This window comes from Dermochelys coriacea, chromosome 26 (genome assembly GCF_009764565.3).
Source record: "Dermochelys coriacea isolate rDerCor1 chromosome 26, rDerCor1.pri.v4, whole genome shotgun sequence".
NCBI classification, from domain to species: Eukaryota; Metazoa; Chordata; order Testudines; family Dermochelyidae; genus Dermochelys; species Dermochelys coriacea.
In genome coordinates, this window is record NC_050093.1 from 12,007,919 (window position 1) to 12,034,684 (window position 26,766).

The 26,766-nt window shown below is 44.4% G+C and overlaps 2 protein-coding genes across 6 annotated transcripts in view; both read right to left on the bottom strand.

The window, feature by feature from the left end:
• ADD2 (adducin 2) overlaps positions 1-26,766 on the bottom strand; it is a 97,720-nt gene that overhangs the window by 65,825 nt on the left and 5,129 nt on the right. The gene's annotated exons all lie outside the window — the stretch shown is intronic.
• FIGLA (folliculogenesis specific bHLH transcription factor) overlaps positions 1-26,766 on the bottom strand; it is a 54,138-nt gene that overhangs the window by 6,968 nt on the left and 20,404 nt on the right. For 2 of the 3 annotated variants that reach the window (XM_043503182.1, XM_043503183.1), the window contains exon 5: positions 13,863-13,964. The exons of the other annotated variant lie outside the window; for it this stretch is intronic. In XM_043503182.1, the coding sequence (XP_043359117.1) occupies positions 13,878-13,964 (87 nt within the window). In that variant the 3' untranslated portion in view covers positions 13,863-13,877. Of the gene's footprint in view, positions 1-13,862; positions 13,965-26,766 lie in introns of those variants that run through there. 3 annotated transcript variants of the gene reach the window in all.

Sequence of the window (26,766 nt, forward strand, 5' to 3'; positions counted from 1 at the left end):
ATTTTAACCAGCTCCCAACAGCCATCAGAAAAATATTCACAGGAGAGAGTAAATTTGTGGAACCACAAATACAGGTCTTGTTTAAAGTGCCCCATTATTGTTTCTTACGGATGTGAGGTGGACCCACAAGCCAGGATGGGTTCCCTATCCTATAGGGCTTATGCTCTAAAGCCCCAATCCTAAAACTGGATCCACACAAGCAGCTCTTTATGCCTCATCAAATTCCCATTAAAGTCAATGTGGGTGCAATCACAGAATTAGAGTCCAAGGGCCTTGTCTTGCAAAAGGATCCACAGATGCACATATGGAGTTCAATGGATTTTCAACAAGGGGATTTCTTGGGGGAAGATGAGTTCACACTTGTGGCTGTCCCGGCAAACTCAGATACTGAATACAAACAAGGACAAACATAAGAGACAGGGTAGGAAACCAAAAGAGGTGAGGGAGAGTGTGATATGATGCAGAGGAAAAAAATTTTTAAAAAATTTAAGAGTTTTTAAAATGCCGCAGTTTATAAGCTCCTTGAAGAAGTTTCTAAAAAGGGATTTGAATGAGGCGTGAAGGCAGATGGATTCAGGGGGAAAAAAGCTTCTCCAGTGCAATATGGGACACACAAGATGAGCGGCTAGACTGGATACGTACAGGCGTGCAGCCAAGTTCTCAGATTTCAACTGGAGACACTTAGAACCTGATTTCCACAAGTGACAAACATCCGGGGCTCCCGTTAGAGTGACCAGATGTCCTGATATTATTGGGACCATGCTGATATTAGTGGTTTTGAATTATATACACATCTTTACAGCCTCACCCCCTTAAAAAAAGTGTCCTGATTTTTCACACTTGCTCTCTGGTCACCCCAGCTCCCACTGACATTGCATGGAACAGTAGGTGCTCAGATATTCTGAAAAATCAGGCACAAGGTGTTTCAAGCTGGGCACTTAAGAACTGAAGAACCCCACACCAGTGGGAAATCTTTGACATCAGGCCGTGATCACAGGGTGCAAAGCCAAATGTGTTTAGATATCGAAGAAATGCAAGTCGCTCAAAGGGCTTGAAGCTTACCATGAGCCTGGCCTGCGTTTCAGGCTTGTAAGAGAACAACAACAAAAATCCAACTCCCCGACGCTGCTTGAAACACAAATCCAAAACACTAGACTCTGTGCAGATCCCTCATGTAAATGGACCAGCTGACAATTTTGGCATAAGAACGGATTTGTATAAATAAGCAATTTGCTGAGATGTGAAAGTGGTAGATAAAGTTTTTCAAGTCCATAAGAGACTTAAGAACCTAAATTCTGACTTGGATATAGGCATTTAGGTGCCATGACTGGACTTAAGTTCCTAAGAACCTAAGTAACCTTTGAAAATGGAACTTAGGGTCCCATAAGCACTTCTGAAAATTTTACCCATGAGCTTAGAAATGAAAAAAAAACAAAAAAGGAAAAAAATCACATCTTGCCGTCATCATTTTGAATGCACCAGATTCAGGTATAAATGTCACCAAATCGACTAGAAAGAATCTACATTGCATTGCATTTTTCTAATCTCTATGTGGAAGTGCACCCCCACCATTTGTATTTTTGAACAACAGAAATTTTGAGAGACTATGCAGCTTACGACAGTTTTCAGAGTAGCAGCCGTGTTAGTCTGTATTTGCAAAAAGAAAAGGAGGACTTGTGGCACCTTAGAGACTAACAAATTTATTTGAGCATAAGCTTTCGTGAGCTACAGCTCACTTCATGGATGCATCCACTGAATGCGTGAGCTACAGCTCACTTCATCGGATGCATCCACCGAATGCATCCGATGAAGTGAGTTGTAGCTCATGAAAGCTTATGCTCAAATAAATTTGTTAGTCTCTAAGGTGCCACAAGTACTCCTTTTCTTTATGCAACTTATTATTCATTCTTCTAGCTCTAGGAGGAGGGAAATGTCACATTCTCTGATCTATTAATATTTCCATCCCAGATAAGGTATAACTAGCACTGAAAATGAACAAAACAAAGACATTATGTGGGTCACACGATCAGAACTACCTGTGCCACCGTAACAGAGATTTCTAGTGCAAAAGAATTGTAGTAAATGGGACCTCAGTCTGATCTGATCACAGTGATAACTCGTCTAAGAAATTCAGAATAACTCTCCCCAGTCTAGCAGGGGAAAATGGAAACTGTGTAAAAAGCTGGTTTAGAAAGAATGCCTCTTTATAACAGTGTCCATGTGTGTTACAGAACAATGATGCTGAACAGCATCATGAAGCGTGCAGAACTAGGAAACAATATCACTGACAGATAAGCTCTCTGATACAGTAGGTTACCGCCCTCCATCTGTCCTCCAGTAAGTACAACACAGCTGGAAAAAGCCAACTAGCTACCCAGAGATAGCTCTGCTAACTGCCATCTTAAATTATTCCTCAGCCTTCGTGCATCTTTTAGACAAACCCTTTTAGCAATTTGGGCAAAACATGGCAGAGTGTCCACACACTGCTTTTCTGTGCCATCTTTACATCCAATAACATTTTTCCCAAGCACATTGCCAGATCCATAGGTAAGCTGGCGTTTCATCATAAGGGAGCGAGCAGCATGATTTCCTGGTTAGAGCAAAGAATGGGGAGTGAGGACTCCTGGGTGGAATTGGGGGAAATAATGATTTTTCAGTTCAGCGGCTGAACCAAAAAAGAGAAAAAAGTTTCACTTCAGTTTGAAGAAATAGTTTCAATTGACACAAAATGAATTGTGTTTGGGGGGAGAGGTATTTTTTTAAAAAGAATATTGCAGTGAAATTCCAAAGGAGATGACATTTCAAATAAAAACAATTGAAACCCTTAGTTTAGAAAAGGCCAATAAAAAAAAAATCTGTGTTTTTTGTTTACGGCCAAAAGAATTTGACCCAAATCCACAAAATGTTTCAGTTGACCTGAACCTACATTTTTTCTTTTGGTGAAAATAGTTTAGCCCAGCTCCACTCCTGAGTTTCTATTCCCAGTTCTGTCACTGATGGGTTGTGTGATGGTGGGAAAGACACCTGCCTCTGCTCCACTTGTCCCTGTCTGCAAAATGGGAACGCAGCTGTTACATCACACACGGTGTTATAAAGCTTAAACAACTCCAGCACAAAACCCGAATTCACACCCCACTCCACTGGCAGGCCGCTTCTGTCACAGCTCTAACCCATATGCCAGATCAGTGACTAGTGCAAACTTGTGGCCTCTCCATGGCCCACAGGTGACAGATATCGCCACCCCTACAGTATCTTTGGGGATCGTATTGTATTAAGGTGAATTACTAAGATTAAACAACTGTAGAGAGGTACCATCCCCAGAGTGGTTTCCATATTTTGCTTTGGGTTGGGTTTTGCCAAGACAAAGAAAGGGCTTTTGGTACAAACGGATGATTTTGAACCGACTCATACATGGACCTTCTGTCTAAGCATCCCAACCCCTGTAGAAGTATTGGAAACACTTTGGCCTACTAGGTCCCCTAAGACTGATAGGTGACCTCTGGTGAGCTTTTAACATGCATAGAAGAACTTTCATTGTTTGAAACATGTTTTCTCTGTGGTGCTTTTACCTTGAGAATAAAAGGTGCTTGCTGAGAAAGAGCTGGGTAGTAACTTGTAACTGCTGACAACACAACATTCATAGCCTGGCGAAAGCAAAGCACAGGTGCTGGCATTTACATGGTTTGGCTTACTGTGGATATCACAGGATAAGGCCTTAAATTTCCCAGTCAGAAGACAGTGGGACAGGGTCCCTGCCCTGCCTTCCAGGTGACGGCTGGAGACCTGAGACCTGTCTGGGCACTCAGGGAGTGAACCATGGAGGAGGGAATACAGGTGCAGTTACCCTGAAACTGCGACAGGCACATCTACATTTGCGCTAACTCATGTAGACATGCCCACACTAGCCCTGCTTCAGTTAGCACCAAAAACTAGCAGTATATCTGTGGCATGGGCAGCTGCTTGGGGGGTCAGGTGGGATGGTACTCAGGGTGGCTCCCCTGAGTGGTCACCCGTGTTGCTACAGACACACTGCTTGCACAGGTATGTCTGCATGCGCTGTGAATCATTGCTCCCACCTCAAATGTAGATGTACCTGCAGTCTAAATAGGTTGAATACTTTTGTTGATTTCTTAGGCTGTGTGACAATTAGCTTTATAATTTCCTCATACACACACACACACACACACACACACACACACACGTAGTAACTTCAGGATTGCTGGCACAGACCAATCGCTGGCACTGTAACCACAAAATCTTTAATTTAAGACAACACAGTGGTTAAAATACCAGTGGCGTCCTGTGTTCATTCTTCCATAAGACTCTTTCGTGATGCAGCATCCGTGGTAGAACGGTAGCTGGATAAAAAAAATCCCCAAGTACTTGGATTGTAATCTCTCTGGGGGGCAGGAACCATCCTTTTGTTCTGGGTTCGTACAGCCCCTCGCACCCTGGGGTGGTGGTCCATAACTGGGGCTCCTGGGCACAGCTGCAATACGAATAAAAGACAAGGCCTGCAACAACATCTGAGTGGTTTGTCTTCCACTGGAGGCTGAATGCTGCTGACCCGAAGCCTCTCTGCAACATACTGCTCATCAGTGCTGGGGGCAGTTGTCATTAGATGAAGTTACCTTGGCAGCAAGTTTCCAGCATCTCCTGATCGTTCCCCTTTGTCACATTCTTTGTCTCCCGGGGAACTCCTGACTCTTGGGCCGGCTGATGCAAGCCACGAGGCTGGAGCACAGAGTCCGTCACTGATATAAACTACTAGTCTGTAGCAATGCTCGGTGTCAGTCTCCAAAGTAAGAAACAAGGGAGAAACTGCAAGGGAGAAGACTCGTGGCTACAGGCACCTGGTCCTGTCAAGCTCCACATTCTATTGCTCATCAGCCAGTGTTACAATGAACAGGGAGTCAAATGGGAGGGGACAAGAGGCTTTAGGACGATGCAAAGGATGATAGGATGGTTTGAGAGTAGCAACTGGTAAGTGGGACTCGGAGAGGTGGCAACCAGCTGTGGACTGTGACAGAGAGCTGCCAGTTTCACACAGGTGAAGAGAACAAGGTATTCCAGAGGCAGAGAAAGTGCTTTAAAGCTCCCGCTGAAAGGGCATGAATTTCCCCTGCCCAGTAGTAGCTGGGAGCAGACTGTTTCTTTCTAGCGTGCAAAACAACTGGGAAATTAAGAACTGATATGTGATTTTCAATCAGCTAGAAGTCTGCTCTTCCTCCGAGCCCAGAGTAGAAAGTAAGAGCAACCAGCAAGAAGAATGAAAGGGAAAAACCATATCTCCTCTCCTAGTCTATATGCAGCTGATGGGTCCCTCATTGCCAGTTTTCGACATGGCAAGTACTGCAAAATAAACCCAGTTGCCTGTCCCACTCGCAAACACCTACTGAACTCAGGTTTATGGGTCAAGACTCGTGTCCGATGGGAGGATTGTGATGTTGGGCTACCTGGGGTAGCCAAATCACACAACAGGTCTGTGCTGAAAAAGAGCGGGTGGCAGAACCAGCATGCTTCCCTCTAGGGAAGAGGGCTCCGTCTAATTCATTGCGTGTGGGACATCAGCCAGCGGTTCTGTAACTTAATTGCACATTGCACTTTCATCACTGAGAGCGCATTTCAGGGACCACCTCTCCTCCTGGGTTCTCAAAGGGGTTAATTTAACATGCCAACTGTGGATCTCTGCTGATCCACAGTCTATGAGTTTGAAAACTACTGGCCTAAGACGCCTTTGATCTCAGGTCTGTGGAGGTGTCAGGTTAGCATGCATTGATTCCTTGGACAAGTAAGCCAGTTCCCCCTGGCAAGCCCTAACCCCCATGAAAACGAGAGGCACAAACTCAGTAAATCCGGAGCTCTTTCTTTAAGTTGCCATGTAGCAAACATGGCATGCACATCCAGCTGGTGCAACTTCTTGAGAGTTGTGTGCATAAGGAAACTGATGTAATCTCTTTACCAAAGCAGGGCCACAGCAGCTGGAGCACTTTCTACATGGGTCGTGAATAAAGATATATCTTGATTGCCTCTGAACAGCACAAGCACCAGCACCAGTAACCATGGGGCAGTGCGGAGGGCAAGATTAATAGGAGAGATAATCATAGGGCTGAGGTATACCAAAGCACAAAGGAGACTTCTTGGTTCTGCTCCTCTGGAGACATGATTACCTTTTGATAACAGCCTGCTCTAATTGCCTTCCCTGTGCCGTTTGATCTGAATATTTAACAGTGCTGTTTGGATCGGCGAAAGCCAGCAAGTGCCCTCAACACAGCACACACACCAAGGAGGACAAGAGCCAAGCTTCAGATTTGTTATTCCCTTAAGAATACTGCAGTGAAGACCAAAAATTGTTTTGCCCTCTGTACTTCCACGTGCCAGATCCTCAGAGACAACAGAGTCACACCCATTTACACCAGGCGAGTAACTGACCCCCAGTGTTCAGTTCAGGCAACTAGGATTTACTTTCTACTCCTTTACGCTGGCTCAATGCCAAAGTAATTCCACCAGATTTACTCCAGTTTAATAGGCTTAGCCTGTTCCTTCTTCTTTGCTGTTTGTTTTTCAAGAAGGAGGAATAACTGAAATATGTTCCAGCTGAACATGATTATTGCCTCTAACCCTTTACACCTTACCAAATTCTGGCCCGCAGTCATCTGTTTAGCCCAATCCCTGACAATTTCATGCCAGGAGTCTGTCTACACTGCAATCAGTGGTGTGACTGCAGCATGTGTAGACAGACTTGAACTAGCTTTGATCTAGCTAGCTCCAACAACAGCAACACCAGTGAAGCCATGGCAGCATGGGCTGTACAAGTCCGCCCAGGAGCCTGGGTGTGCATTCAAGTGGCCAGTCCGTCCTGCTGTGGCTTCACTGCTATTATTTAAGCTAGCTAGATCAAAGCTAACGCAGGTATGCTTACATGGAATGCAGTCACATCTCCACTTGCAGGGCAGACATACCCTAGGGTGCAAATGTAATCACACGCCTTTAGAATCTGCAAACTGGTAGCAGCGCAAAGAAATACACCAGAAAATCCATTAACTTATGGAAATCATAGAGGTACACCGATTGTTTCCCAACCACCACACCAGGCAGATAAAGGGGAAAACCCAGATGCTGAAAAATCTAACTAACCAGGGCCCTAATCCAGCAAAGTATTTAAGCGTCAGGTTGATTTTGAGCACACAAGCAGTCCTATTGTATTCAATGTTAAAGTGTCTGGATTGGATCCAATACTTGTAAGTCGAAACATCCAAACACAGGCCATATTTAAGAAAAAACATGGAATTAATGGGAAAAAAACTGACACCAGCTGATGGGAACAATATTCAGAAATAAAAAAATGAGAAACTCATGGCACTACAAGTATCAGGGGGTAGCCATGTTAGTCTGTATCCACAAAAACAACAAGGAGTCCAGTGGCACCTTAAAGACTAACAGATTTATTTGGGTATAAGCTTTCATGGGTAAACGTCTGAAGAAGTGTTTTTTTACCTACAAAAGCTTATGCCCAATAAATCTGTTAGTCTTTAAAGTGCCACCGGACTCCTTGTTGTTTTCATGGCACTACGAGAGCCGGAAAGAGGATTTGGGGCAGAGAAGATTCATAGAAAGGGAACTCCATGTATAGTGGAGTACTGTGAAAGCCTTTGATTGTTTCAACGCTTTGCAATGTGCACGTTGCAACTCAGGTGTAGACACAGCAGTAAGTCGACCTAGGCTCCTATTCATATAGCTGGAGTCGACGTAGCTTAGGTCAACTTACTCGGGTAGTGTAGACATAGCCAAAAAAAAAAAGGCATAACAAGATACAAGAGCCAGAAGTTGAAGCTAGACAGAATCAAACTGGAAATAAGGGACAATCTATATAACAGCAAAGGAGTTCACTATTGGCACAACTGATTGAGCGGTAGGCTGCATCTACTGAAACCTTTAAATCAAAACCTGATGTCTTTCTAGAAAACATACTCTAGTTCCACTGTAATTACTGTGTTGGGCATCAGAACGAACCATGAAGTTCTGTGGTCTGCGTTAAGCAGGTGGTCAGAGTGAACAGACACAATGGGCCCCTGGCCGGAAAATCTGGGTATCTCCATTTAAAAAAAAAAATAGGGATAAATTCTGCTTTGCCCCATGCAACAGTTTACTTTTTTGCAGCATGGGAAATACATTTCTTGTATCTGGTATTTCTACTTGCCTCTCGTCGGCCTGCCTTCTCTTCCATTACCACCACTGCTCTACTGTGTCTGGTCCTGCCTTCTTTGCACAATCCTGGCTTTTACAGGGAGTCAATGATCGTTTGGGTGGGCAAGCAATGCAGGATCGGGCCTCACTATTAGCATGATGTTCATCAATCGCTTCCATTGAGGATAACCAGTAATTTATTCATTCCTTCAAGTGTATGAAAAAGTCTGCCTGAAGCTCCGGATAGGCCATTAATCACACATACAATTTCTAAAAAAAACCAGGCCAAAATGGTCATAAAAGCCCCTCCCCTACAGATAGTCAGGACAATTTCTGCCACAAATGCACCTGACAGCTTTTAGTGTCTGAATTATACACCGAGCAGCTATTTAACAGCCTGTTCCTTAATACTATTCTCTAGTAATAGGAAGATTATTCCCATATTTCCAGGCAGGTTTGAAGTTTTATTTTCCTTGGGTTGGGCAACGTTCCCTTTTACAGAGCGGGCCAGTGCAAAGACAAGGTGACATTTAAGACCTATTTAGAGGAACTAAAGAAGAAGTCTTGTGTTTTGTGACACCTCTTGTCTTATTCATAGATTGTAAGCTCTCTGGGGCAGAGACCATCTTTTGGTTCTGTGTTTGTACAGCACCTTGCCCAGTGGGGCATAGGGGCCGACTTCCTCTGTTCCTGGGGGGTGCTCAACCCCCACTCCACCTCTTCCCCCAAGTCTCCACACCTTGCCCAGTGGGGCATAGGTGCCGACTTCCTCTGTTCCTGGGGGGTGCTCAACCCCCACTCCACCTCTTCCCCCAAGTCTCCACACCTTGCCCAGTGGGGCATAGATGCCGACTTCCTCTGTTCCTGGGGGGTGCTCAACCCCCACTCCACATCTTCCCCCAAGTCTCCACCCAGCCTCTTCCCAACCCCGCTCCACCTCTGCCCTGCCTCTTCCCCCTCCTGCTCTTCCCCCTCCCCCACAGTGCCTCCTGTATGCTGCTGAACAGCTGATTACAGCAGGAAAGAGGTGCTGGGAGGGAGGAGAGGTGCTGATCCGCGGAGCTGCCAGTGAGTGCTGAGCACCCACTACTTTTCTCCCATGGGTGCTCCAGCTTCGGAGTACCCATGGAGTCAGCAGTGGGGTCCTGGTCTGTGGCTGGAGCTCCTAAGGTCCAATTGTGCAATTTGCTGTGCACCCTCATCTCCCCTGTGGTCTCTGGAGGTTCTCAGCACACCTAATAGGATCAGGCCCAAAAATGCATATGCAGCTTTAAAAGTCTCACCTAGAAGAGATTTGGACATCCAGTTCCCAGGAAAATGTAACGGGTATCGGGAACTGGCCAATCAAGTCTCCTAACCTTCTGGGAAGCTGATCATACTGAACAAAACCAGGCCTGATTTCCTCTTGCCCGGATACAAATCAAGAGCCACTCCACCGAAGTTCACTATGCTGGTGTAAACCTTGTTTCAGTGAGCGCCAAGACTAAAGGAGGACCAGGGCAGCTGCAATCTGCTCCATTTCATGCAAATCAGAAGAGAGCTGCAGGCCCATGGCAAGTTGCTAACAAAGCCCTTAACTGGGGGAGAGCTGGGGTTTGAACCAGATGCAATAACAGCGCCTGCAGCATGCATCATTTATGGTCCTTTTTGTGTGTGTGTGTGTGTGGTGTTCCATTTCTTGCCGTACCCAACCTTTAAAAAAAGTAGCAGAACCCTACGGAAAGGAATACAATCGTAAGGACCATTGTCCTGTAAATCTAATGAAGACATTAGGAAATCTAATGAAAACAGTGTGTTTTACGCTGGTGTTTAGTATTAAAGATTGCAGAGCACATACGTTATTTGTCTGTGCTTTCACAGAGCATTATGTTTATGTATGTATTCCTAGATTTACATACTGCATCTCATTTACCTCTCCCATTTCTCCCCGGGCGATGAAAAGCCCACTCTCTGCTCCTCCCCCAAATGCCCCACGCTGTCTCTTAATGCAAATCTGAGCATATAGCAGGCTGAACCTCCTTTCAGTACAAAGAGATTGTAAGGGACATGGAGATTCTGATAAGGCAAAGGAGAAAGCCTTGACTAAATAACTGCAACTCTCACACTGTTAGGCTGAATTCAGCTCTCCAGACTTGTAGTGGTGTAAAGAGTGACTCCACTTAATTTAATGGTGTTACACCAGTGTCACACTGGGGCGAGAGAAGACCCAGATCCATTGTTACCTGCTGTAGAATTATTTCTTGTTTGGATGACATAATTTAAAGTGCTCAGAAAAATCAGCATGTTAAGTACATAACATCCAATTCTCCTCACTACATTGGGCCAGACCTTCAGCCAGTGTAAATTGTCCCTCTGTGGAAGTCACTGAGGCTATGTTGTAGGGATAGCTCAGTGGTTTGAGCGTGGGCCTGCTAAACCCAGGGTTGTGAATTCAATCCTTGAGGGGGCCATTTAGGGATCTGGGGCAAAAATTGGGGATTGGTCCTGCTTTGAGCAGAGGGTTGCACTAGATGACCTCCTGAGGTCCCTTCCAACCCTCATATTCTATAATTCTATGATTTACACTAGCTGAGAATCTGGCCCATGGATTTTCATGGAGTTGCTCCCAATTGACATCAGTTGACTCAAACCCATAAGCTGTTATAATACTCATGGGCCCTTCTGTTGTAGGTTAAAACCCAATAAAATCCAGCAGAAGCAAAATCAACTGCTTTGTATTAAATACACACAGAAAATCACAGACTTTTACAGTTTTTACAGTGTTGAAAATAAGTATGGTGAGAAACTACATTTTACCGTTGCTCACCAATCTCTCATTTCAGAGGGTGCCCAATTTTGTATACAATTCAAGAGATAAATACTTGAAGTCATTAAAAACCCTGCTTCAGACTCCAAGAAAAAGAGTCAACTTTAATTTACCTACTTATAAAACACTGGGGGAGGGGGAAAAGGGGGGGAAAAATCAGAAAATACCCACCAGATACAGAAAACCCTAAATACGCTCATGTCACAACAAGGCCTTCATATGCAGGCCAAGAATCCTGAAAGCTTATATTGTCCTTCCACCAAAGTAGGTCAACCCATGGGTCATATTGTACTAACAGGAGCTAGCGTATCAGTAACTCTAATGACTTCAAAGATCTGGCCCTCCGATAGCAGGACTCTCCACTGGCCTCAGGGGTTCTGCTTAAGGCCTGATGGCAAGGTCTCAAGTTGCAGTGGGAGAGATCTAGGTTGGATATTAGGAAACATTATTTCACTAGGAGGGTGGTGAAGCACTGGGATGGGTTACCTAGGGAGGTGATGGAATCTCCTTCCTTACAGGTTTTTAGGGCACGGCTTGACGAAGCCCTGGCTGGGATGATTTAGTTGGGCTTGGTCCTGCTTTGGGCAGGGAATTGGACTAGATGACCACCTGAGGTCTCTTCCAACCCTAATCTTCTATGATTAAGTCTGCTAAGAAGATTTTGCTATATTCCATGGCTGCAGCACACAGGCGGGGGATCATTCTTTGGTTCAAAGTGGGGTGATCCCTAGCCTAAGCATCCTGATAGGTCATTTGCTGTGTCTCTTCCCTTTTGATTGAGTGCTACCGTTGTGACACTGATTTGCAAGCCAGGCTGTCGTTGCCAACCCAGGATCTAGACTGCAGAGATGCGATGATGGGGGTGACTGCAGGGAATGCATATGATGGGGTGGCCTGTAAACGAGGTAGGTCACAACCAGCTTAAAAATCAGGCATGATCCTGAGGTGTGCAAGTGCCCTCAGGTACAGCTAGAATTTTCTCCTTCTTGCAACGAAGTCCAGGGCAAGACTCCGGTGAATTATACTAGGCGCAGGCTCTGTATTGCACAAGAACCGCTCTATGCTACCCAATACTGAGCCTGCCACTCGGCCTGATTCTGCTAGACTCGAATGGAACTTCCAGTTCTCCTCCCAAGCCCTTTACTATGGTATCCAAGCAGCTTCCCAAAGTATTTGGAATAATCAGACCCTAAAAGACTTGGGCGAATGAGCGTTTCATCACTCACAGTTCCATCTTCCAGGCACAAAAATACCTTCTGCTTCAAGTCTACCTTAAAAATACCCTCTTTATTGCACGAAGGATTTAACAGGCAAAGTTGCAGATCCTGAGCTAGGGTAAATCTTAGTAGCTCCACTGACTTGAGGAACTGGGTTGGTTTTTTTAAAATTTGGTTTTTCTCCCTCCCCCACCCCACGTTAAGGATTCACAGTGTTTTCCATGAGATCCCCCGCTCAGGCTCCATTGCAGCCCTGCTTTGAAGCACATACCCTCATGCACCCATCCATATCCAGCAAAGCACATGCTGAAGTTCTGTTGACTTCACTGGGATTTAAGCATGTGTTTGAGTGCTTTGCTAAACAGAGGTGCTCTGCTGACTTGGGGCCACAGTGATTGATGCTCTTCGGGGAGGGGGGCATCTTTTAAAAATGACAAACAATGCATCTTTCCACCTGGTCAAATCTTGCTTCCCTGTGCAGTGCAGATGATAGGGTGAACATGACCTTTTCTTAGATGCATTTTGCAAGACGCTCTTTACTGTATTTTCTTGAAAGCCCAACCTAGGCGAAGTACAAAAATGCTCAGATTGAAAGAAGTGTTGCTGTCGAGTTTTAAAATATGCTAACCTGGATTTTGATACTATTGCAAAACACGTTACTTTAGTAACTAGGTTTGAGAGTGTGCTACACAGGAAGCATTACCAAAGCAAAGCAAAATGAAATCTGTTCGGGTGATGATCCCCCTCTTTAAAGATGGCAGCTAGACAACAGCCTCTGAGCATATTCTCAAGAGGTTATATCCCATGAATAATGAAGCTGTCAGATCTGCTTTGGGATTGGCTCTGGCTGTTCACTATCGTATACTTACAAACATTTTGTACACAGTAACCAAAATATACACTATTGCACTTCCCTTTAGCTAGCATGATTGCCGTGCAAAATTTGCTTTTGCTACTCATGATAGAACGAAGTGTAGTCCTGTTTTTGCCAAAGCTTAATGGAAAAAAATGGTAAATGATAAAAAAGGAAAATGGAGGTACTGTACTGCAATTTAGGTAGTAACAGAGGTTGGTATTTTCAAATCTAGCTATGGAATTTAGGGACACAATTGCCATTATTTGTAATTGCCCCTAGTCAGCTTTGAAAATCTCAGCCATAAAATGCTAATATCTAGCAGTCTGTTTATATAAACACAGAGGTATTTTCCCCAGATAGATAAAATGATGTTAATTAAGTTAATTAAAATTAATGAAACAATGTTACCCCTGATTTATCTGAGAACAATCACAAGGTAGAATACTGAAGGAGGATTTCATAAATGAAGTATTTTGAGAGCAAAGGTACCATATAAAAAGAACATAATATAATTCCGTCTATTGTTTATATTTTTTAATAAATTTACAAATTTACGAAGCACATTGCGCAGAAAAGAGCATAAAAATGAAGGGTAAATTCAACACCTATTTTAAAAAAATGCGAGCAGAACGTAGTCATTTGTATCCACACTGCTGAAAATGCAGAGTATCTGCAATGGCGTAATTTACGAGGTCACGTTTACATTGATGTAACCGAGCGCAGAATCTGTTTCCAGCAGTCTGGCGACGTACTCAATTTTTCATCACATTGAGAGAGTATCCTCCTCCCACAAATCAAGCCTCTCGTCCTGTTAGCAAATAGCATGGGGTCTCAAGAACACAGGGCCCAGTCTTACAGGGTCCTGAGCATTCTGAGGGGTGCTCAGCACCCAGAACGCCTACAGAATTCAATAGGAGTTGAAGGTATTTAGCAGCTCTTAGGGCTTGTCTATATGGTGCGTTACCATGTGGCAAGTCGGGGTGTGAATCTACAGCGCCCCTTCTCCTGTGTAGACACCACTATGAGGCAGTGAAAGTCCTGGAGTGCAGTCTGCCTTACTACTGCTTGAAAGCTAAGTAGCCAAGTCTAGTATGCCAAGCCACACTCCAGCACTTTCAGGGCGCTGTTGTTGCATCCACATAGGAGGTTGCTACATGGCAAACTGACATACTATAGATTTATACCCTGCCTTACTGTGTTAGAAAGACATTGCAGAATCAGGCCCATAATGCAGACCTGTTATTTAGGGCCACGAGACTTCGGAGGCATGGAGCATCTGCAACACTCCATGAAGTCAATGAGAGCTGAGGACCTCGCAATCATTATTTGAGACAAATCAGCAGCTTGAGATACTCGGTCCCTCAGTAACTGGTTACATATCATAGAATATCAGGGTTGGAAGGAATCTCAGGAGGTCATCTAGTCCAACCCCCTGCTCACTTCCCCTGGCTGAGTACATATCCCATCCTTAAGACATTCCTGAAAAGTTTGTTCACAATAGGATGTGACAAGCTGATTGAAAGATGCCAATTATTTCTCATAGGGTGTTATGTACTGTTTAAATTTTCCAAAAAGGTACGTTTTGCAGAAGGAAAAAAAAAGGAAGCCAAAAATAGGCAAAGTTTTCAGTTTTTCATAAAAACTTAGAAAATTTCAACTCCAGTGAAGATTTTCCACAAAACCTCTTCATTTGGGTCAAAGAGCCATTTTTCATTCCAAAATTGATAAAATTCAGCCCGCTGTTGATAAGATTCACATGCTTTCCATTGCTGCCTCTCTCCCTCGTGGATAGGAGCCCAAGACAACCATCAAAAGGGCAGATTTCACCGGTCAGCCCAGCTCTGAGCAAGGAGCGGGGTACATGCTGCACCAGTTCTTTAACAACTCTGGAAAGGATTGTAACTCGGACACAATTCCCTCCTTGTTTCCCCATGGCTCTGGTGAGGAATAGTTTGCTGCTAGCCTATGTCATTTTCTCCTGGCAATCTCCCGGCATCAGCTTAGTTGCATTGGCCAGTGCATTGGAGAGGGAGAGGTTCAGTTCATTCTCCTCCTCTAATCCTGCAGGCCTGACCCAAAATCCAGGTACCCCAGTCAGAGGTAGAAAGGGGTGGGTCCTTATTCTCATACCCAAGCATATAGTCCAATTTACAATTTAACCGTCTAACCATGGTCCTCCCTTTCTCTATCCCCTCCTTTCTTGTCTCCTCGTTCCTTGTACATTTGATGCAGACTAGAAGCTCTTTGGAGCAAGGCCTTTCTATAAAGTCAACCCTGCTGGAAACTGAAATGCAGCCCAGATTGTCCATTTATCAACGGCCACTGATAAAAAACCCCTAAGGAATCAATTGCTAACAAAAGCAAAATTGACTTTGTGTCTCTTTGTTGGTGTTGATGTGACCAAAGGCAGAAATGGGGCTCAACAAGAATGTGTGAAAACAAGATTGCCTGGGAATCCATGGGGTAGCCAAGCATAGTAAAAGTATCTAAATAATATATAGCAATTTGATAATGGGCTACTGAACATGGCCCTCCTTATGAAGCAATGCTTACAAGCACCAAAGCTCTGAGACATATTATAAATAAATAAAAACTAGCCAATGTGTCTGAAGAGGTTCAGTATGGTGGTTTGCAAAACACTGTGCTATATTATTAAAGATATAGATTTTTATCCCAGAAAGCATGAGCCCTTCTAGCAAAGTAGAACGTACTGCATTTGCTTGCCAAATGGTACTGCTGTGGTTATGATGAGAAGTGTTTCTTTAATCGGCAAAATAAGCCAATAGATTTGACACTTCCTCGCACTCCAGAGACACTGGATTTATCAAGGTTAAGGAGAAATACTTCTGGGAAAGCCCCTTGCTAAAACATCAGCCGCTTATGTGCAGAACTGAATGTGACATTCATGTAAAGAAATAACAAATAAGGCCACTTTGCCTTGGCCTAAGACAAAAGACAGAATCAGGACGAGCTGAGCGGGAACAATAGCTCTTCCACAGGAGAAATGTAGCTGAACTTCCCCAGAGCTAACAGCTCATTCACAGCTGTTACCTGTCTTTTTGGAACCTAGCAAATCAGGACCCATCAAGGGCCTATAGTTACCTCCTTTCAGGCTTGATTTAGATTTTGACACGGATCCTGAGTTTCTTACTAATCTTTAAAAAGAAAAGGAGTACTTGTGGCACCTTAGAGACTAAAATTTATTAGAGCATAAGCTTTCGTGAGTTACAGCTCACTTCATCGGATGCATGATGCATCCAATGAAGTGAGCTGTAACTCACAAAAGCTTATGCTCTAATAAATTTGTTAGTCTCTAAGGAGCCACAAGTACTCCTTTTCTTTTTGCGAATACAGACTAACACGGCTGCTACTCTGAAACCTGTTACTAATCTTTATTTTGGTAGTGCCTATGGACCATTTAAGAGCAGAGCTCCATTGTGCGAGGGGCTGTACAAACCCAAGAGCAGATAATTCCCTGCCCTGAAGAAGTTACATTTCACACAGACAAAGGTGCAGGGAAAGGAACAGAACACACAGAGACAGAAAGATCTATGTGACAACAGCAAGCATGGTTGTTCCAGGATTTGTTTATTTATTGCTGTCAGAGGTGCTGTTTAGTTCAGAGTATATTTGCTGAACAGAAAGACAAGGGAAGGGAGAGGGGTGAGTGGGCAGAACAACACTCGCAGGGACCATGTCTGATTGTTTTGTTGTCTTGGGGCATCACTGTTTGGGTTACACTGAACATATACAGTAAATACCCTAGCAGGGACAGTGCCTTGTTCTGATATGCTTCTGCTCAACCAGGAAGTCAGTCCTGCAGATCTGTCCCTAGTGAGTCCCCATTCAGCATGGCTCAGCCTCTGCTCACACTAGAGCTATATTAGCGAGAGATATTTAAATATTTTACATCTGTGGCTGTAGGTATGGATACAGCAGTACGGCGTGCATTGGTAAAAGGGCTCATCTCCATCTGCACTAACTAGGGAAACAGCCAAATGCATCCGATGAAGGGAGCTGTAGCTGACGAAAGCTTATGCTCAAATAAATTTGTTAGTCTCTAAGGTGCCACAAGTCCTCCTCCTCTCTTTTTTTTTTTTTTTTTTTTTTTTAAGGGAAACAGTGTTACCAGGCTGCTAGCAACTGAGTTTAAAGGCCCGATTCAGAGGTGGCATAAACACCCATGTAAAGGGCACAGCAGTAAATAGGTATCTGCTATTGTGAGCGGTGAATACAATGCGCGTGTCGAGAGGGAGAAAGGGAACGTGGCAGGAAAATCCACCAAATAGAGGGTTTAAAGAGGTGTCAGATAAAACCAAGATGGCCTTTTACTCTCCCACTATCTTTTTTTCTTCCTCAGCCTCACACTTCTGCGAGTTCCGTGTGTAAACTACGCCCACTTATTGACCTGCAGCGTGCAGCAATATTCATATAGACCTATATTAAACACAGTGGAATGATTTTACCCATCACTGACATACAGCCACATGTGAGGTGGAACACAGAGGCTTTTCAGCAATACAGGAAAACACCATGGAAAGACAAAAAGAAAAAGGAGTACTTGTGGCACCTTAGAGACTAGCAAATTTATTTGAACATAAGCTTTCGTGAGCTACAGCTCCCTTCATCGGATGTATTTGGATGCATTACTTCTGCAACTCCACTGGATCGTGTGGTATGATCTGGATGAAAGCTAGAAATAGCGGTCAGTAGGTTTCCGATATAGGGTGGTGTTTATGTGACCGTCGCTTATTAGCACTGTAGTGTCCAGGAAGTGGATCTCTTGTGTGGACTGGTCCAGGCTGAGGTTGATGGTGGGATGGAAATTGTTGAAATCATGGTGGAATTCCTCAAGGGCTTCTTTTCCATGGGTCCAGATGATGAAGATGTCATCAATGTAGCGCAAGTAGAGTAGGGGCATTAGGGGATGAGAGCTGAGGAAGCGTTGTTCTAAGTCAGCCATAAAAATATTGGCAAACTGTGGGGCCATGCGGGTACCCATTGCAGTGCTGCTGATCTGAAGGTATACATTGTCCCCAAATGTGAAATAGTTATGGGTGAGGACAAAGTCACAAAGTTCAGCCACCAGGTTAGCCGTGACATTATCGGGGATACTGTTCCTGACGGCTTGTAGTCCATCTTTGTGTGGAACGTTGGTGTAGAGGCTTCTACATCCATAGTGGCCTGGATGGTGTTTTTAGGAAGATCACCAATGGACTGTAGTTTCCTCAGGAAGTCAGTGGTGTCTCGAAGATAGCTGGGAGTGCTGGTAACGTAGGGCCTGAGGAGGGAATCTACATAGCCAGACAATCCTGCTGTCAGGGTGCCAATGCCTGAGATGATGGGGCATCCAGGATTTCCAGGTTTATGGATCTTGGGTAGCAGATAGAATACCCCAGGTCGGGGTTCTAGGCGTGTGTCTGTGCGGATTTGTTCTTGTGCTTTTTCAGGGAGTTTCTTGAGCAAATGCTGTACTTTCTTTTGGTAACTCTCAGTGGGATCAGAGGGTAATGGCTTGTAGAAAGTGGCGTTGGAGAGCTGCCTAGTAGCCTCTTGTTCATACTCCGACCTATTCATGATGACGACAGCACCTCCTTTCTCAGCCTTTTTGATTATGATGTCAGAGTTGTTTCTGAGGCTGTGGATGGCACTGTGTTCTGCACGGCTGAGGTTATGGGGCAAGTGATGCTGCTTTTCCACATTTGCTCCAATCCCTCAGACAGAGACAAACACCTACAAGATCTCTATCATGCATTCCTACAACTACAATACCCACCTGCTGAAGTGAAGAAACAGACTGACAGAGCCAGAAGAGTACCCAGAAGTCACCTACTACAGGACAGGCCCAACAAAGAAAACAACAGAACGCCACTAGCCATCACCTTCAGCCCCCAACTAAAACCTCTCCAACGCATCCTCAAGGATCTACAACCTATCCTGAAGGATGACCCATCGCTCTCACAGATCTTGGGAGACAGGCCAGTCCTTGCTTACAGACAGCCCCCCAACCTGAAGCAAATACTCACCAGCAACCACACACCACACAACAGAACCACTAACCCAGGAACCTATCCTTGCAACAAAGCCCGTTGCCAACTCTGTCCACATATCTATTCAGGGGACACCATCATAGGGCCTAATCACATCAGCCACACTATCAGAGGCTCGTTCACCTGCGCATCTACCAATGTGATATATGCCATCATGTGCCAGCAATGCCCCTCTGCCATGTACATTGGCCAAACTGGACAGTCTCTACGTAAAAGAATGAATGGACACAAATCAGACGTCAAGAATTATAACATTCAAAAACCAATTGGAGAACACTTCAATCTCTCTGGTCACTCGATTACAGACCTGAGGGTGGCTATTCTTCAACAAAAAAACTTCAAAAACAGACTCCAAGGAGAGACTGCGGAATTGGAATTAATTTGCAAACTGGATACAATTAACTTAGGCTTGAATAGAGACTGGGAATGGATGAGTCATTACACAAAATAAAACTATTTCCCCATGTTATTTCTCCCCCCCCACCCCACTGTTCCTCAGATGTTCTTGTTAACTGCTGGAAATAGCCTACCTTGCTTGTCACCATGAAAGGTTTATCTCCCTACCCCCCTGCTGCTGGTGATGGCTTATCTTAAGTGATCACTCTCCTTACAGTGTCTATGATAAAACCCATTGTTTCACGTTCTCTGTGTGTGTGTGTGTGTGTGTGTGTGTGTGTGTGTGTGTGTGTGTGTGTGTGTGTGTGTGTGTGTGTGTGTGTGTGTGTATATATATATATATATATAAATCTCCCCTCTGTATTTTCCACCAAATGCATCCGATGAAGTGAGCTATAGCTCACGGAAGCTTATGCTCTAATAAATTTGTTAGTCTCTAAGGTGCCACAAGTACTCCTTTTCTTTTTGCAAACAGAGACTAACATGGCTGCTACTCTGAAACATGGAAAGACAGGAGATGGAACCAACAGAAGGCTGCAATAAGGTCCCCAGAGAGCAGAATAACCCCTACTGGAATTCGTCTAGGATGCCAGGCAAGCAGCTCAACTTCTGCTAAGATTGCAGTGGGTTCTTAAAGCCACATACAATCTTTCAGCTAATTTATGACAGAGGGGCCCCTCCAAACGTCGTTCGCTATCTGACCCGTGCTTCGGCTTTAATGCAGAACTTAGCTCGAGGCAAGAGCGTTGCCAAATAAGCCATCACTTTCTGCAGCCCGCTGGGCTTACGTGGCGGACTCTACTCCTCGTACAGACCACACCCAGAATGCGAGAGCTGACAGTATCGCAGCCCAGAGTGGAAGCACCTGCACGCTGCTCAATGCCTGATTAATCTTTCAGCGATGCTCACTGACACAGCTTAGTTTTATAAGTGTATTAATAATGTACAGCAGTGGAATTTGCAATAATGTCTCTGTACCAGGCAGATTCACTAAGTGCTGTGATTTAGACACCAGAGGCCTAGGGCCTGATTCTCTTCATACTGGTGGAAATCCACTCACTTCAGCCGAATTACTCCTGCATCAGGGAGAAGATAATCCGGGGCAGACAGTCTCTACGGAAATAAGCCCCTTTCTCACTGGCACCAGTTTTAGAAAATCCATTTTCAGAGCCACCTGTAAGGAAAGGGGAGGATGTGGTCTTTGGAAATACGTTGTCACGGGCTAGTTTGTGGCTACACAGTCTGCCCTAACGGAGGGGCAGCGTGTTTGTACATCAGCCGTGGAGCAACAAAGGGAGGGAAGAAAACCTCACAGTAAGTAGAATAGAATGTGTTTTGTCTCTCTAACCTCTTTAGAATCATAGAATATCAGGGTTGAAAGAGACTTCAGGAGGTCGTCTAGTCCAACCCCCTGTTCAAAGCAGGACCAACACCAACTAAATCATCCCAGCCAGGGCTTTGTCAAGCCAGGCCTTAAAATTCCTTCAGGTGTTACTCGTGATGGATGGAAACACAATCTTTCCTAGTGGTAGTGCCCCGTTAGGGCTCATCCAGAAGACGGCACCGTGCTCACCCTGTGAACATTGTCCTGAATGTTGCTCAGAATTTTTCAGAAGCTGGCTGAGGTCCTATCATGCTGTTAAAGGGAATGATGTAATACAGGGCTTTACTGGAGATAGGAGCATCTGCAATGGTTTTTAGAAACAGAGCAACAGAAACCATGTAAGTCTCCTCTCCATGTTCAATCGAACTATTGCTTCAGTGGAAGTTTTTGTGTTTTTGTTTTTAATGCGTCATCCAAAACTTATTCTTACAACTAGTAAACAAGGAGTAATAAGTTGCAAAGCAAGGCAGATAATCAGAAAGACAGGTGGCCTGAAAGAACACTGATAAAGAGCCATTGCATTCACTCCAACAATGGTTGGAGAGGATTGCTTTGCAAAATACCGAAAGTGAAGAACACTCTAATAAAAGCAGTGGAACGTTATTATTTAAGTAGCAACATCCATTCAGATCCCAGTGCTTATGTGTCCACATCATAAAGCTCAACACTGCCTTGGCAGCATTGTTTCACAGCCTCAGCAGAAACACCAACAACTGAATGTGTCCCCTCTGGCACTAGAGATGATGCTTCTTGGTAGAGGTGAGGCACAGTGACCATGGAAGCGCGAAGGAAACTTACACAGTACCTGAAACAGATCCATCTCCAGAGCCGTCTATCTGGCACTTGTCAGGAGCACTGAATTCACACAGGGATTTCCCAGACCAGCAGGCATTCCGTCTCCTTTCCCCACCTCCCAGGTTAATTCAAATGCATCATTGATTAAAGATGCACTTTTAGTGCCATTTCCCAGAGTGTTTTCTGCCTGCGGGCAGAAGCATCAATTATTCATCCAGCCCAAACGTCTGCTCCACAGCATTGAAGTCTCAGGGGGTTCACTTTAAGTCACGGTGGGGCCCAGGTTGTATGTTTTGTGCGTGTTGACATATCCAGGATCCAAAGGGCTCTGTGTCATGATTTGGTGGCGGTGTAGCACATAGCTCCAATAAGGGGCCCAAGAATCTGAAACAGCACTTGTGTAGCAGGCTTCAAGGAAGCCCATTAGAGCTGGCAAGGACACTCCATTTGCCCTGAAAGGGTACGTCTACACTTGACTTTTCAGTCACGTTAACATATATAATTAACCTACGGAAATGAACTGATTCTAGTGTATGCACTACACAATTAGTCCTTATTTGTGTTTAACTGTAGCTACATACTCAGGAACAAACATTTGTAAGGTGGTGATGCTAGAATATACAGTCATGTTAGTTACCATGTGTTAACACCGCTGAAAAAGTCAAATATAGATTTGTCCAAGAAGTGGCTAGGTCCTTTCGGATCTAGCACTGGAATAGGGGATAATGCAATGAAATTCTTTGCGTACCGAAAATTTTGACTTCTTTAAGCGCATAAGGAATGGTAGATCAGAACCCACTTGTTTTTCTGGAGCCATGCGTCATTATAACCTAGCGATAAAGTGGAATAAGTGGAAACCATACTATTAAGTTGCTGGTTTCAATAGGGTTAGATGGATGTAAACCAAAAGGCAGAAAGTGCCCTAACATCTGCACCATAGTGTGTTCTTTCCAGTCAACCCACTTTTTCATCTTGCCAGGTGAAGAGTCTTTCTAGGAAGCTTTCCAAGATTGATCTGTCTCCTGCTCATTTGCAGAGAAAAATGAGACCAGAAAAGGCTTTACAGTCTTCAAGGCATTTTCCCATCATTTAGAAAAAAAAAAATTCTACCCAATGTTTCATATGGCCACCTGGGATGCTTAAAACCTAGCTCATGAATCTCTCTTCCTCCATTGCCCACAGGCTGCCCACCTCCCCCAAAAAAGAAAAGAGCAATGAGGAAAGTATTCAAGAAGGAAATAAGTTGCTGTTTCAAATACACATGGGCTTCAGCTGCTAAGTTGGAGTCGAGTTGTTTGGAGAAACTGAAGGACATGAGAGCAGGGGGATCAGACCATTACAGAAATAGGAGTTGTCATAGTTTGATACAAACAGTAAACACATTATTAGTTATATGGTGTCTAAGTGTACATGGCAATTTGCAATTAAGTAATAAATTTTTCAAAAGCACTTAAGTCCCATTTCCAAAGTGACTTAGCACTCAGGAGCCTTAGTTTTCATGAAAGTCAATGGGATTCAGGCTAAGTGCTTTAGCCTCTCTTGAAGAGAGGACTTACCCAATGCCATTGCTCTAAAGAGCTTCCATCACAGGTCCACTCATTTCAAACTGGACTCATAAGAGCAATCCCCACCTGTTTAAAATAGAACTGCTATCAAGAACTAATCACACGAGTAACGGTTTCTAGGATGGGGCCTCACGTTTGACATTCAACAATGATGTAATTGGGGTCGGGGGTTAAGGTTTGCTCCCAAAAAGGGCAGTCACGGACCATCTTGGTAAATTCCAGGAAGCAGTACTTTCGTACCTTGCCTATCCAGAATCACATCCTCTTAAAATGTATCCATTAGATTTAAATGTAGGATCCACATGAGAATGGGCAATTCCTGCTTTACTCAACATATGCTCTGTTCAGAGAGCAGCTAAAGGATTTCAGTTGAATACAAAATAACCATGGAAACGAAGACTATCTTCCTCATTTAGCCAACTAGGGTATCAGAACATGGAGCCTATAGTTGTAGGAGGATGCGTTGCAATCAGAAAGACAGAATTTCCAAGTAAAGCAATAATTTATTCAGGGTACAAGAATGGAGGGGTTAGATGGGAATGGTTAGTAAAGAGTGTTTACGCAGTCTAGTATGCACATTGCAGAATTAAGAGGTAAATGATTGTGCCCGTAAGGGAATGCAACAAGAAGACCAGAAAACATTTTTATGGATTTCAACAAGCTATTGATGACTAAAAATTCTGAAGCCTGATAAATAAAAAAAAAGCTATGTCTGAGTGTTCAAGAACCCTAAATTACATACACACAGTCTAGCTACACAATTGTATGCCTACATTAGCTAAAAGCCCATGAAAATACACAGAAGGCACCATCTGTAGGCAATTTAAGCATGCTGTTATGCATCTAGATTGTGTGCACAGTGCTGTGACTACACACAAATCTGGTGAGTGGGAAAATGCAGCTAGCCACTTGCACGCGTCAATCAGTAAACGCACATGCAACCATCCTCTTGAGAATACAGCAGCGAGTGAAGATGATTGACAGAGGGCCACGGGAATTTTAAAGGAGGCATTTGAAGGAGTGGGAGGTGTTTCACGGAGGGGCACAGAGGACGGCGTGCAGAACAGAGTGGAAGAATGAGGCTCAGGGATCTGCGTGGGATGAGGGAACAAGGTGGGGAGGTAGAGGAAGTGACAGCTGAGGTTAATTACAGAGAAACAAATTGGAACAAGGGGGGGGAGGCAAATGAGTTACGTGACAGCACTGAGGCTAAAAACAAAAGACTCTACAAGCTGTAAGTGGGAGGACTGGACAGATGAAACACTGAATAAACCATGCAAGAACACACCCCAAAAGTGGAAAGCGCTTGTTCCAGTGCCTAAAAATATATGAAAAGAAAAGGAGTACTTGTGGCACCTTAGAGACTAACAAATTTATGTGAGCATAAGCTTTTCTGAGCTACAGCTCACTTCATCGGATGCATTCTTTTTCTTTCTGTGAATACAGACTAACATGGCTGCTACTCTGAAACCTAAAAATACATAAAAAGAAAAGGAGTACTTGTGGCACCTTAGAGACTAACAAATTTGTTAGTCTCTAAGGTGCCACAAGTACTCCTTTTCTTTTTGCGAATACAGACTAACACGGCTGCTACTCCAAAACCTAAAAATACATGTTCCTTTAAATGCTAGAGCAGACAGTAGGAGGGAAAAGTTAACCCTCTTAAAGACAGGAGCATCCCTGAAGATGGGAGATTGTAATTACTTTGCATCTGTCTCTACCCATGAACAATGAAATCAGATTGCCGAAGAGAAGGGGGACAGAAGGGAATGGGAGCTATTAAGATGTCTAGAGTAGTAGAGAGCATCAGGTTAAGAGTCATTGGGTTGTGGTCACCCTGCCCTTCCCATATTACTGAATGGGAAGTTGGTCCTGGCTAAATTAAAGGAGAATTCTGGGGTGGGAAAGGAGGTCACGGCACATAGAAAAAGATGAAAAGCCCCAACTTATTTACTTACTTACACACACACAAACACAGCTGAAAGCACCATTGACACATTGGTTCAGCACCTGCAATTGGAGCCAGATTTTCTAGAGTTCATTTCCCATTAAGACACGCAATTAAAATGGTGATTTCTATGGGACTACTTGCATGCTTGAAGTTAAGCACATGCTTAAGTGTTTGCAGGATCATGGCCTAAGCATTTATTAGGGAAAAGAATGTGTTCTCCCTCCCACCTCCCCCATTTTTCAATCAAAACGTTGATGAAAAGTTTCACCCAACTCTGCTTGTTAAAAGGGAAATACTAGGAAACCTTCATATTAGGTGTTGCCACCAGCTTTATCTCTAAGGTCTAGCAATCCCCACACTCCAGAGCATATCTTTACACTTAGCTCGTCTCACACTTGTCACCCACAGATCAAGGCATTTTATATTGGAGGCTTTGCATTTTACAGCTAGAGAAAGACACATTGAAGCAGCCTGTTCACGGTCACCCAGCAGGCAAGGGGCAGGTCCAGGAATAAGACCCAAGTTCTAGTCCAGTGCATACCCACTGGACCACATGATGGAAGTGGTCTGACAATGGAAGGAGAAATGTTGCATTAATACAACTACCTCATCATGCACAGCACTGACCAAAGCCTGGTACAGTGGAGGGTGCCAGCAGACCGAGGGACGTGATCATTCCCCTCTATTCAACATTGGTGAGGCCTCATCTGGAGTACTGTGTCCAGTTTTGGGCCCCACGCTACATGAAGGATGTAGAAAAATTGGAAAGCGTCCAGCGGAGGGAAACAAAAATGATTAGGGGACTGGAACACATGACTTACGAGGAGAGGCTGAGGGAACTGGGATTGTTTGGTCTGCTGAAGAGAAGAATGAGGGGGGGGGATTTGATAGCTGCTTTCAACTGCCTAAAGGGGGGTTCCAAAGAGGATGGATCTAGACTGTTCTCAGTGGTGGCAGATGACAGAACAAGGAGCAATGGTCTCAAGTTGCAGTGGGGGAGGTTTAGGTTAGATAGGAAAAACTTTTTCACTAGGAGGGTGGTGAAGCACTAGAATGGGTTACCTAGGAAGGTGGTGGAATCTCTTTTCTTTGAGGTTTTTAAAGTCAGGCTTGACAAAGCCCTGGCTGGGATGATTTAGTTGGGGATTGGTCCTGCTTTGAGCAGGGGGTTGGACTAGATCACCTCCTAAGGTCCCTTCCAACCCTGATATTCTATGATTCTATAACTGGAGCAGGGGACGCGAAAGGGGACGAGTCACCATGGGAGGCTGGTGTCCTGATTCCAGAGCTCAGGCAGCAGGTACATGACAGGCTTTGAGCTGCATTTGTAAACCCAGTAAAATGAAGCAGAGCTATGCAGGGTTTTGGAAATCAGGAGAGTAATTCTGCAGTAGACAGGGAGCCTGTGGAGGTCTTTGAGGATGAGACCCATAGCCTGATGAAGATCCAGAAAAACAACTAGACTCTATTCCCAGATGACCAGTCTTACCACTCATCACCAGAGCATGTCAAGAGTGGGGAACACAATATAGGCAGAGGAGCTAATACATGTCTTGTGT